This window comes from Osmerus mordax, chromosome 13, assembly GCF_038355195.1.
Source record: "Osmerus mordax isolate fOsmMor3 chromosome 13, fOsmMor3.pri, whole genome shotgun sequence".
In the NCBI taxonomy this organism is placed as follows: Eukaryota; Metazoa; Chordata; class Actinopteri; order Osmeriformes; family Osmeridae; genus Osmerus; species Osmerus mordax.
This window is the reverse complement of record NC_090062.1, coordinates 6623484-6636586: the sequence shown is the minus strand read 5'-3', so window position 1 is coordinate 6636586 and position 13103 is coordinate 6623484. Positions and strand designations below refer to the sequence as shown.

The following is a 13103-nucleotide window of genomic DNA, read 5'->3' as shown; positions in this document are numbered from 1 at the left end:
ACCCCATTATTTAACATGTTGTTTCTGCATGAATTGAATTGCATTGAAAATACATATTGTACTCACTACAAATGTCGGATTGTGAAATAAAGAGATGTTTCCCTTTACTTGTTACTGGTTCAATGTACTTCACACTCACAATGCAGTAGAATACAACATTCTGCTAAATTACTTTTACACTGATGCTATGATATGCTGCAACCAATAAGCAGTATAAACTCATTTTCATAAAAATAACTTGTATCTTGTTTTGATCCCTAATTTTGAGAACTTATTTGTTGGTAAGATTAGGCCTATTTGTTAAAAGATTCGTGTAACCACTGTTGAACGGATCTTTCAAGATGTCCAGAGTCGATCATTCTTTATGTCATCATAGGCTAACGCCAAGGCAACAGAAAACACAAATACTTGCATGGGTTGAAACCAACTGCCACATTGCAGCATGCTTGACTGATTCTGTTGAGTGTCAGTGAGTCCTCCACCTCTCTGGCCTCCAGCCTCACATCTGTCATTATTCACTGAATCAATGACAATAACAGGGAGTGGTGTATTTCTCATCATGAGTATTGCTGTGATACCAGTGGAATTGTGTCCATAAAAATCCCATTCACACCTTCTCACTCACTATACAATGGCAAAGTAAAGGTGTAGTCTGTTGTCCCACCCACTGTTACCAGAGATGAACCAGAAGCTTCCAGCTGTGGTCTGAGTCATACAGTCTTAAAGGCAGGGGGTCAAGCTCCCAGAACCAGACAGGAAAACACTGCCTTAAGGCGCAGGGGACCATAACCCACAGGACTGCCGAGGCCTGCACTTTAGAATGCACCAATCCACCAAGTCCATAAAGGACTGTAATAACAGAGAGATCTGCTCATTTAAAGGTCCCCTATTTTCTGCCTTCAGGGAAGCACCAAAGACAGCACATTCCAATGGCTGTCTTGTTCATTTTAGTGTGCAATAAACAAACCTGTCATTAATGATGCCTCTTTATTATTGCAGAGCATTTCTGTAGGCTATATCGATGGGTTGCCTTGGTAATCTTGTGCCAGTCCTGGCTAGGTGCAGTAGGCCCATCAAGGATATGGTGTGCAGAAGGGCTGAGAAAGTATTCATGAATCAAACAAGTGACATGTGTAGCCTATCAGATACCAGGGAGACTAATCATCCTATGAATCAGAACGTTCTCCCCACATCCTCTTTGTTTGACTCAACACTTCAGAGTTGCATGTTTCATACCTTCTATTTAACTGTTTCTCTTATCCATCCTAAAACCTTGAGTTGTCTAAAGTGAAGTTAATTAAATGTAAAACATGGCCGCTGAATAGACTAAAGTAAAAAGGAATTACTCTGTCTTGCATCAGCTTGGCTTTAGCGTTCCTTTCTTGTTGCTCTAATGGGAGTATTTTTGTTTTCAGTTAGGCTCCTCAGTCTCTACAGAATGAATGTTGTTCTTGCCCAGCAGTCTCAACATTGATTGCATTAGTTTCAGCCATCCGATGCAGCGACACAAACAGACCTGTGTCTGCGCTAACCGCTGTCACGCCGCTGGGTCGCTCAAGAGAGTAGGGATTGTCAAGTCAATCATCAACACCGGGTTATCATACTTCTGGTATAAGATGCAGGCTTCACCATCCCTTTGTTGTTTGACTGACAACAAAATATTTCAATAAATGAAAACATTACTAGTCATGTTGGCTAATTAAAAATACTACAGAAGAGGAATATGTTAAACATGTTGATCAATGTTGAAATACTATGAAAACCAAATGACACCATGAATAAATATAATCGGAATCAGTACCAAATTGGTGCTCCTTGTTACGGGTAAGGAAGGACCACTAAACCTCGGCTCCCAAGGGGCTCAACTGACACCCCAGCTCCCAGAGAACCACATGTGGAGTACTGTGTTAGATCAGCTCTCATCTGTCTTGCATTATTTAACCCATTGGAGTTGCTATTGTAAGTGTGTTAAGTCTGCTGTTAGACTGAAGTGGTCTAATGAATGGGCCCAATGTCTGGAAGGAACATAAAATGCTTTGTTGAGTTTCAGAATAACAGGTATTTTCTTATTAAGCCATGTGACACACAGTATCCCTGCTGTATTACAAGCAATGTAAAATTACATTAAGTCAATGTTCCATCACTCTCATTTCTCATCCCAAACATCATTTGATGCATGGCCTGTTTTGTTGTTTACATTTCAATAGGGTGTGATAAGGCTGTCTAATGCATATGGTGAAAAGGACTAATGTTTCTGTCACAGCCACGGTCGCCCCATTGTGTGTTTTTAAGTTCACTCGACAGTTCCTGTGCCATGATGTCTCTAATTAGCTGCATTAAAATACAATAGCTTATGTGTCCTCAACAAGGAAGAAGCTATGTATTTTTCACTGACTGTGGTAACGTGTCTAATATAGAATTAATTAGATAATAAAACACTTCTTTATTGGTGATGTGTTAGCAAACCGTAATGGAGAAATGTTTCCTTTCAGACACTTGAAATGCAGGGCAGCCTTTAGGTTCATATAAACATAACAGAGGTTGATTTCACAGAGTCAAGATTACAAAATGTTTACGTAATAACTGACCTGAGAGACTGCCTTCCCACCGTTCAGTGTTTTGTAAGTCCTCAAGCAAAACAAAACCTCATGAATGCCTTCTGTGGGTTGTATAACTTATGAAAATGATCCATCACAGATGTCTTGGAGCTAAATCTTCATTTATTTTATCATAGTGAGCAGTTTGTGATAAATACAGCCTCAATGGTATTGTATCATTTTGAAATACACTGGTTGATTAATAAAGCAATAACTACTGTAGCCTGGTGTGGACTTGCTTAAAGCACGATCTGTGAAAGAAGATGTATTTCACACAAAAGGGTATGATGTTTTTTGAACTGTGTTTTGTGATTCAGTTTTGTGTGCTGTGTATAGATTTGTGATGCATCACATTATTGAGCAGACACCTCTATTCAAGCATGATGCCACAGTGATTCTAGTGTACATTACTTTAATGGAAACAAAATCAACTTGTCACTCACTCACGCACTCATTCAATCTATCTCAGTCTCTTTCTTTGTTTCTCACTCTGTCACTCTCTCTTTATCTCACACTCTTTTTATCTACTCGCTCAGTCTTTGTAATATCCATCTCTCTCTCTTATCCTGCCTGTAATTAAATCGAACCATGCTATGTCAGCGGTCTTTAAACACTTTATGAATGAATCCCTCACACCTGAAGGCAGTAACTGTCTGTTTGAAAAATTTAATCGATTAGCCTTACTACCTACTTTACTGTAATTCAGCATACCTTAGCGTCTTACCAGTGAGGTAACATATTGCCCACATGGAACGGACTAATCAGACATTTTTGTGACACTGAAGACATTCTCTGTGTGACACTGCTGCCCCTGTGTGGCCACCTCTATGGCCTGTGCTGTCTTTTAACTTCTGTGGAATGAATTCCAGTGTAATACAATCCAGCAATCAAGTGCTCTAACCACTGAGCTATGGTGATAGAACGCAATCCATCTTAAGTAAAATGGAGACAGAGATGTATGTAAAAAACAACAATACAATTGTAAGGTAACCTTTATCAATGTATACTGTATTTAAAAAACAACATTGTACTGTATGCTGGATGTTTTCAGACCACTAGAGGGCGCTGTTAACATAGAAGGAACCATCTCAGATGCAGAAACTATCCAAATGTTGAAGGGATCAATTTCTGACAAGCTGCACCACAAAGTAACACAAAGTGAAAAACAACAATTCTGCAGGTCTCTGCAGCTCCCTTGTTGAACCAAGACCTGGACTCTTTCAGATTTAGTAATCCAACTTTCAAAATCTCAATGAGTAGATATTAGGACTGCACATTTTCACCAAAAGTTCAGAGTGAGATTATATGCTTTGGGTCAGGGGCGAATATCTGATATCAATTGACATTTTCTCAAGAGCAGTTCCTGGGTGGGGGACGCATACTAATAATATAAAAATGATTTAGCCATGGTTACAGTGATATATTGTGGGCAAGGGCGTAGGTTTGATTTCAGCTTTGATAGGTACATCAATAGTTAATGCGAGCATGTGTCAGCGCAAGAGCAATTTTCTTTTTAAAACAGCCTGTTCGAATAGGGAAGGTTGCACCCTGCATGCAAGCGTTCACATAACAGTTCTGGTGGATATACTGTACAAAAAGCGATGTAGGCTAGTATCTACTGTTGCTACCTCTCTTTAGCCACTTCACTCGGGATAAGTTTTGGTTGCATGATTGAGGGGAGTTGCACAGTTCTCCTTGTGTAGACTTGTAGAGTCGGCCCTGGCCCTCTCCCTGGACAGTGGTGCTCCATCAGAGGGCCAACAAAAAGAGATTAAACCAGGCTAATGACCTCTGGGCTGAAGCGTAATTCCCCAAACACTGAAATGATTCTAATGTGACTGCCAGACAGTTAGGCATGACCTCAGTACCTGTATCTTCCACTGGGCCGGGAGGTGAGTAATGTGCGTCATTACAACAACTGTAATAAACACCTTTTTCAGCCCCAATTTAATTATTTACCAACTCTAATTACTTTGGGGGCTGTTGGACAGCAGGTTTCAGCAGGTTCGAGGAGTGTTTAATGTCAGAGTGAGCCAATCAATAAAGCACAGGACAAATATGAGATGTGGGCGAATGAGCATCGAGACGACCTGTGACGGAGGCTGTGGGTGGAGGCCCCTGTAACAGTGTAAAATATCCTTATTTTATTGTCTCATAAAACCCTGCAAAACATACCCCTCTTCCAATACCACTTTAATCACTAGTTGAGTCATACAAATTCTGACTAATGAAACTAATGAAAAAGGAGTTTCTAAAAGTGATGTGTGACATTTCACTAATGAATCTCCTGTGAATAGACCGCAGGATTATCACTCTGTAGTATTTGCATATGGTTTTTCCTCCATGCAACTTTTCTGTCTCTTTATACAAAGAGCACACACATATGGAAATACCATCTTAATTGTTATTCTCTTCTTATTTGTGGCTGCATGCGGGTTTGTGCATTTTGGGGATGACTTGGGGAAACCCTGTGGTAGTCCATTAGTGGGACACTCTGATAGGAGTAAAATATGCCCTAAAAATGCATGACACATCTACTTTATCCAATAGTCTGACAGTTTAATCTGGCAGTGTCTGGATTATTACCTATTACTCAACCAACACTCAAAACAAGAGCAGCCAAAAATCAATAAAGTGTCCCAGAAGGAGACTTGAAGTCTCTCAGGCACTGACAGGAACTCTCTCCTTGTTAACGTGTTCAATCTGGGTTTTCTCAACCATATAAAATCAGGATCATCTAGTCAAGTCAGGGCCTTCACTTGAAAGATTAAACTGGAACTTTAAACTGTTTTAACAGTTTGTTCTATCTGTGATTGATTCAGAATAAAATACAACAGGGAGTCAGTTGGCTGAGCGGTGAGGGAGTCGGGCTAGTAATCCGAAGGTTGCCAGTTCGATTCCCGGTCATGCAAACTGACGTTGTGTCCTTGGGCAAGGCACTTCACCCTACTTGCCTCGGGGGAATGTCCCTGTACTTACTGTAAGTCGCTCTGGATAAGATCGTCTGCTAAATGACTAAATGTAAATGTAACATATTTGAATAATTATTGATAAATGAGACTGATTCGAGTAAGAAAATGGAAGAATTCCCTTATCCACCATCTGGAGTATTGATTCCAAACTTGTTTACACATCCATGCACTGAGGTTGTCTAGTTCAACAGAAACACAAAACAGTGTGTGTGCATGCAGTATGTGCCTGCGTGTATGTGTGCACAAGCAGGGTAAATAAAAATTCTCATCAATATCGTAAAGCCTGACGACACTGTCATTAGTTGCTTTACAGTGCAATTACAGATCTATAGCATGTCATTTGTTTAGAACAAATAAAGAGTGTGTAGGCAGACACAAAGAGAAAGCATCTATGCTCAGAACCTTTAATTACCTCACAATGACGCACAAGGGTGTGACTGTGGGCCACAGGGCTGACAGGACGAGGTTGCCTCAGCGTACAAGGAACACTGATCCAATGAGCAGAGCACTGCTCTCCTGGCCTGGGGCCTCAGAGGACGACAAAAGGGAACAATTCCTCATAAACAATGTATCATTATTCTTGGCTTTACTATTATTAGACAGCATTTTGCTGACAACACAACTACAGAAGGTTTATACCCTGCAATGAGCCAATGCCAGATGATTGATTGTCTTCAGTCTTGACTTGTGTTTTTATGTTTTGATCAACCCACACATTTAGCATTAAAATCACTATGCAGAGATCTCTACAGACGGACTCCTTAATGGAGTCAAAACAGCAGCATTTGAATGCTGGGAGCTGACAGGCCTGTGGATTCATCACACGCTCCGCCCACACAACTGGGAAACACAACGGGTTTATCTTCTGAATTATGCATCAGTACATAATACTTCAATAATGTCACAAATAGAGATTAATAGGCATTCAAGCAGTTTTCATTATGTTTATTATTTGATAACCAAAAGTGAGGAGATTTGTTTTGACATGATGAATATACAATCATCTTGAGAGCATGAACTGCATCAAGACTTCAGCTAAGTGAGAGGAGAGCTGGGATATGAGGATGACAGGACCATTGTTGGGGCATCTTATGCAATCTCAAGTTAACCTCCTTCATTCTTAGGGTCACTTGGCATAGTTCTTTAGGATCTAATTGGAACAAGTATAAATATGTCAACAGTGTCTATTGGCAGCAGAACAAGGATAAAATGCCCTGTCTGGTTGCTTCTCAACTGCTCTTTTGTCTTCTTTGTTGTTGTTACAAAATTCAAGACTACAATTCAAGGTCATCAGTATGTAATCATATTTCAACCATAGTGGACTCTGTCATTATCAACATGACTATAGTTCGATCCGTGTCAGTCTGTACACAAAAACCCTAGAGAGACCAGCAATGTGGCACCCTGCTGGTTTAAACGCAACCCATCACGTCCGAATATACTTCTCTGATTGGAGCAGCACTGTAGAACCCCTGCCTTGCTATGAATCATCTTGAATCACTAGTATAGACCTGTGTGTCCCATGATCACTCATTTGAGCTACAAGGTGCCCTTTGGTTTCTGACAAGACTAATAGTTCCTTTAGGTGGTCTTGGTGGAAGATAGGATAAAAAGGCACTTTATCAATCCCCATCCAGGCAGGGAAATGTATTCACATATAAGTATTTTGGGCTGGAGCAAAGCTCCACAAGCCCGAAGAGAGTAAGACTCTCTGTCTATCAATTCTCATTCCATAGAGCCACAAGCCACATGTCACATACTTTAATGCAATGTAATAGAATATCTAATCTTTAAGAGGAGATGATTTAGCAGCTAGCAGGCTAGAATAGCTTTATCCTCCTTATAACAAAATCAGACTGAAAGAGGGCAGTTACCTCGATGAGTCATGCAGGCAGGACATTGAAGAAGCTCTTAAGAGAGCTTAAGGGCTGGAAATGCAGATGTCTGACGGAGATCTGGTGCACGTACTGTACATATTGTTTTATTCTTCATTCTGGCTTGATTACCACCAAATGTGATAATGGCATTTAATGAACACATCTGCATTGAATTCAAGCAGAAACCAGCAGCATATCCTACATCAGATGTAATTAAATGTGAGTCACAGATAGAGTCACTATGAGATAGGGATATGGCGGCCGGGCAGGAGTTAGAATGCAGTCTGGATCTGGAAAAAGGCATTCAATCACCTCCACACTCATCTACTTAGCTTGAATTGAGTTAGATAGAGAAATAGAAAAAAGGAGAGAGACAGAGAGAGAGAGAAAATGATTGAAGAAAAGAGAGCGAAAGAGACAGCAAGAGAAAGAGAGAGAGAAAAAAGGAGAGATAGAAAGAGGGTAAGAGTTAGAGATTGGGGACAGGCTTCACCTTACCCCCTTTTCTTTTGCTCTAGTTTTTCTCCTCTCTGACATCACGCTCCATATAAGGTTTGTTTTGTCAGTGTTAAGGCTTCCACTAACGAGGCACCTTAGTGACAGGGGCATGTCTTTGTGTAATTACGGCTGTGACAGAGATAGCTGTTCCTCTCTTGATTAGAGTGTCCCTCTCACTCTCCTATCTCTCGTCATTTTCCCTCACCTATCCTCACCCTCTTGGCCGGGTCTGATGTTACTCAGCTCCATTAGAGCAAAGCAAGAAAAGCCACAAAATAAAGACTGGAAGGTCTATACCGTATGAAAGCTTAACATTCTAGCTTTCTAAGTGTCATACTTTTAACTTAACAAACTTAATTATCAACCACCAACACTTCATGTCTTGATGACGCACTACAGTGTAGTTTAGTAACTGTTGAAAGTCTTGGATCTGTAACAAAGTAAACCTCATTCAGATTCAGAACAAGTGGGAGATAATCACACACTCCTTCACTGAATCAATTGCAGCACAAGGTCATAAGCTGTAAACTGGTCATTAGAACTCAGCAAAGTGTGTGAAAGAGGAACAGCAAGTTAGCAAACCCTAGTCCTTACCAACAGAGGACAAAGGAGGTTTTACTGAGACTGACAGAGGACGTTGGGTATTATTAAGGAGATGGAGGAAGGAATAAATAGAAAGAGAAATAACGAAGGCGGTTCTCTCCCACACATCAGTGCATTTCAGTTGGGAATTGACTTCAAAGACAGGAAGCCAACATTGAAAAAAACATGCTCATTCTCTCACACACACTGATAGACCTACATACTAACTATGATTCTATAGCATGGACACTCAGATATCGTACACACACACATCCACTCATTTCTACACATACTCCAGACACACACACACTCACATACACTTCAACTTGCAGACAAAATAATTAGAGCTTTTGAAGCAAAAAATATTGCAATTACCTAGAACTTTTCTGTCTGGTCAACAAGACAAAGAAAGACGAGAGGGGAAGTTTGTTTTCCGCAATGCAGAGGAACCAAAATCTCTGCAGTACGTAAAGTCAAGATTATAGATGCAATAGTTAGACTAAGTTTTGTGGTTCCCAGCTGCCGTGTGGGGATGTGAGTCATGGTGGAGCTCACAGCTGTTCCAAGTGAGAGGAACAGTGAGAGTTCAGCTCTCAGCCATGACAATGGCTGCTTCTTCTCAGCAGGGTCTCATAGATTCCACTTCCTTTATTTTCTGTGTCACTCAAATTCCTTCGCCCCTGAAGTGTTGTCCCCCTGATCCCATATATTATTGTTTTGCGCACACTTACCATTTTGAAATTTGTTCAATGTTCTAACCCTGTGCCCCCACTCTGCATCCCGCACTTGTGTGTTCTCTTTGTATCAATGTGTTTGGTTTATTACATGCTCCTCATGTAATAATACAGTAATACAGTGCTTCTGACTATCATCATGTAGGTCTGTTTTGAGAGTTCCAAGCCCCTTGGGATGATTTGTCTGTCCTCGTTAATCATGACATGGGCAGTGACTTGGACCTTCAGGTCCATTAAACATATATGGACACACTCCAAAAAAGTGTTTCAGAATGTACCCATGTGAACGTGTTTGATTTACAGTAGAAAAAACGATAATATATAAGAGGTTTGCTTAAAACAGGCTCTCTAGACACCCATTAACCAAACATAGTAGTGGGTAAAACAAAGACAGTGGGTTTGGAGCAAAACCAGCCAGTTTGATTATCGGGCTCAAGGATTTGAAGTATTTTCGTGCTCATGGTGTGGGTTTTCCCAAGGCACCTCCCTGATCAATTGGTTTGACATTGTTGATCTCCTTGTTATGGTGCTTTGATGTTTAGGCAAACATTTGGTCAAAATACTTGTATTGTGAAAATCTACTGATATCACTCGAACAACGGCAAATCTAAACAACAAATCACAGTCACATAAAGAAGAGGCTGTCCACAGTCCACAAAACATGAAACAATCCGAACTTGCTAATACATTTTTTAGTCTATGTAAGAATTTTCCTAAGAGCTAACAGGAAATGTTTTTGTATCTTAGGGAATAAAAACATTTCTGGAGTCTAAAACTGTAATTGGGGAAAGAGAAATGAGTCATCCAGCCTCGAGCACAATCAAAGCTGCTTCTCCTTTCCGTCTCTGCTGACAGATAGGAAGCAGGGTACGCTCAAGAAAAGATCAAAGCTGTTTGATGGTTTTATGTTAGCCAACTCAGTTGAAAAAAAACTTGATGAGCTGTCAACTTAGATGATTAGGAATACAACTCGATGTACTTTACTTTACTGTAAATTGTTACAGTAAATTGATTACTATATGGTAATGTCGGCCAAATATATTTAAATAAATGCCAGTTCATCTGACAACGATGAAGGAAATAATGAACCAACTTAGAATCAACAAAATAACATTATTGAGACGAGGTAGCCTATTTTAGTAGATAATGAGGCATTTGGAACATAATTCCACAACATGATTGTGGTATAAGCTATAATATGTAGAATTGATTTGCACATTTTGAAACATTGTTTTAATCTGTTAACATAATACATCTACTGCATCTGCCCGTTCAGGACCCGTCAATAATGAAATGACTATATGTAGGGCCTAAATCCGTCGAGATTAAACATGCGAAACAAATAGTACGTTTATTTCAACTGCATTCTTAAAGCATAAGGTTAGATAGCATATCAATGGCCTCTTTTGGTATCCACCCAATGACAGTCAAGTAACTTTTATGCAATGACTCACCCCCGCTGCGCTTCTTACGCATGAAAAATCAATGGTAAAGGTGGAGCAAAAGGAGTCGCTGGGAAGCGGCAAGTGTTAAATCAGATATAAGGTCTGTGGTTTGCAGGGAACTGGGTATTTGAAGTGGATTTCTTGGAGAGAGAAGACAACAACTTTGAATCCAATCCCTGTGTACACTGGGACCATGGAGAGCTCTAGACTATGGACAAGAGTGTTAGTTTGTGCTGCGCTGCTGTCCATCGTTCTCGGTGCTGAAATTGACGACTCGGATTCGGAAATAAACCTTGACACAAGAGCCTTGCGGGATTTCTACCCCAAAGATCCCAACTTGACCAATGAAAAACAGCTTGTAAGTTTATTTTACAAATAAGATATTTTTTTACGTTACAAATGTTGATTGAGCAATGGTCAGAAATATAGAAAGTTTATAATTGTATTGTATATATTTCAACAGCTTGGTGCACTACAAGACGTTCTTGAAAAGCTGCAGACCAAACGACTTTCAATGTGGGAAAAGAAATTTGGTCAAGTTCCAACGGTAAATAAGCAAAATCATTCTGAATTGAGGCTCAACAAAAAGTTAATATCCAATCAACTGTGATCTAAACGTAATTTCACAACTTTGTAAAATGCTTTGTATTGGTTATTGAACATTGGTTGGTCTTATTATTGTTACAACGATCTAACCATTTCGTTACATTCTCCATCTCTTTTCAGTGCGACGTTGGAGAGCAATGTGCGGTGAGAAAAGGAGCGCGAATTGGGAAAATGTGTGACTGTCCTCGTGGAGCATTCTGTAACTTTTTCCTGCTCAAGTGCTTGTGAACTGATGCTTTTTGAATGTAAATGGACCAGTCGGGAAGCTATTGAAGTACTGTTATATCATGGTCTATGTGATCTTTATAATATATTTTTCATTACAAGGTGTGCTTATCAGGAGAAAGACAGATTGCATTTTTAAAGATTGTCAACCCAAAAAGGTGTTTGAACTTGAAATATTTTATTTTCCACTAGATGTTACAGCACTCTAATATGACTTAAAATAAACGGTGTTACATATTGTTTTGTAAAGCAGTCTGCGTGGTCTCTGTTCAGTAAGTTCGTGTAGATTCAGGTGGAAAATATGGGGTGCTTAATTTTTGTGCTGCGCAGTAAGATAAGGACTTGAGTGTTCAGACTCGGCGTCCCTCGATTTATATTATTTTCTGATTTTAGATGAGAGCCTCCTGTGTCATGTATTCATTTTTTTCAATTACTTGTAAACTTTAAAAATAAAACAGTGTTGTTCAATAGTGGGTAAAGCCTAAACTCCATTTCCATTTTTCTACATATAAGGTCATTCATAACCAACAGGCCTCTCACTGGTTTAAGGAAATATCTAGGCTCAAATCATACACAACACTGTTTTACATACAAAACTATTTGAATAAAGCCTGCTAATCAGATGGAAAGGTAAATATTGATTGTGAAATTAAACTGCAGCCCTATACAATGCATCTGATAGGGACAACATGCAATCAGTATGGGTAGACTTCTCACAATAAAAGAGATCTCACAATAAAACACTTGAGGGTTTAGGTTGGTTGGGTGCTGATTTGTGGACAGTTGTGAAGCCCTCTGTGACTTTGCTCTAAAAGAGTCATACAAATGAAAAAACAACATTCAATGAGTCCATTCACAATGCCTAGATACGTTCACCATCAGGTATGTGAAAAAAACCCTTGGAGGAATTCTCAATTACCACTCTGAATGTTTCTGCTCTACTTGCCTTACACCATCAAACCACCAGAAAGCACCAAGTTGCCCTTTTTATAACATCACAGTGGTCAATCTCTCACTTGCAGCTCTGTCTCTTTCCTTCAAATGTGCCCAGACTGTCGCTCCCAGCCATCCATCTGTCCTCATGTTAGCTGACAGGCCCATCTCTTATTAGCAACTTGGTGGCACGATGCAGAACTCACAGGTCGTAAATAACCCCAAGCTCCAGACATGAAAAACATGTTAACTTGGTCCATTTGACGCCAGTTCGGGTGTGGCTAATAGCAGATGCCCATTTGAGGAAGTCAGCAGCGACCTAAAGCAACAAAGACAAGTGGACAGATATTCTGGGTTGTCAATCAAGTCAGCCACCCACATGTATGCCGTCTCTATGTGTTAGTGTCATTGGGGGTTATTATTATCTAATCAATGGCCTACGGGAGACTCCAAAGTTGGTGGAACAGAAGGGTGGTCTTTTCACTTCCAAAGACCAGAGCGGGCTAGGGATGCTATGTCCAAGAATACATCATTGTGTTTATTTGACACATCCTGAAATGTGTTTACTGACAAGACACCCCAAACGAAATATATTCTAGCAAAATATACAAAGATGACCTTGCATCTGTTCTTC

The 13103-nt window shown here is 40.0% G+C and overlaps 1 protein-coding gene across 1 annotated transcript; it reads left to right on the top strand.

The window, feature by feature from the left end:
• The first annotated feature begins 10883 nt into the window (after window positions 1-10883).
• On the top strand, window positions 10884-12002 carry cart3 (cocaine- and amphetamine-regulated transcript 3). The gene is made up of 3 exons (XM_067249029.1): window positions 10884-11063; window positions 11169-11252; window positions 11432-12002. Exons 1-3 carry the CDS (start codon window positions 10899-10901, stop codon window positions 11537-11539), a joined length of 357 nt encoding a protein of 118 aa, XP_067105130.1. The 5' UTR covers window positions 10884-10898; the 3' UTR covers window positions 11540-12002.
• Window positions 12003-13103: the final 1101 nt, after the last annotated feature.

Excerpts from the sequence above, each read along its gene's own strand:
- cart3 (XM_067249029.1), top strand. The coding sequence starts at position 10,899 with ATGGAGAGCTCTAGACTATGGACAAGAGTGTTAGTTTGTGCTGCGCTG. Across the intron at positions 11,064-11,168 it reads TGACCAATGAAAAACAGCTT|CTTGGTGCACTACAAGACGT; the intron begins GTAAGTTTATTT and ends ATATTTCAACAG. Across the intron at positions 11,253-11,431 it reads AATTTGGTCAAGTTCCAACG|TGCGACGTTGGAGAGCAATG; the intron begins GTAAATAAGCAA and ends ATCTCTTTTCAG.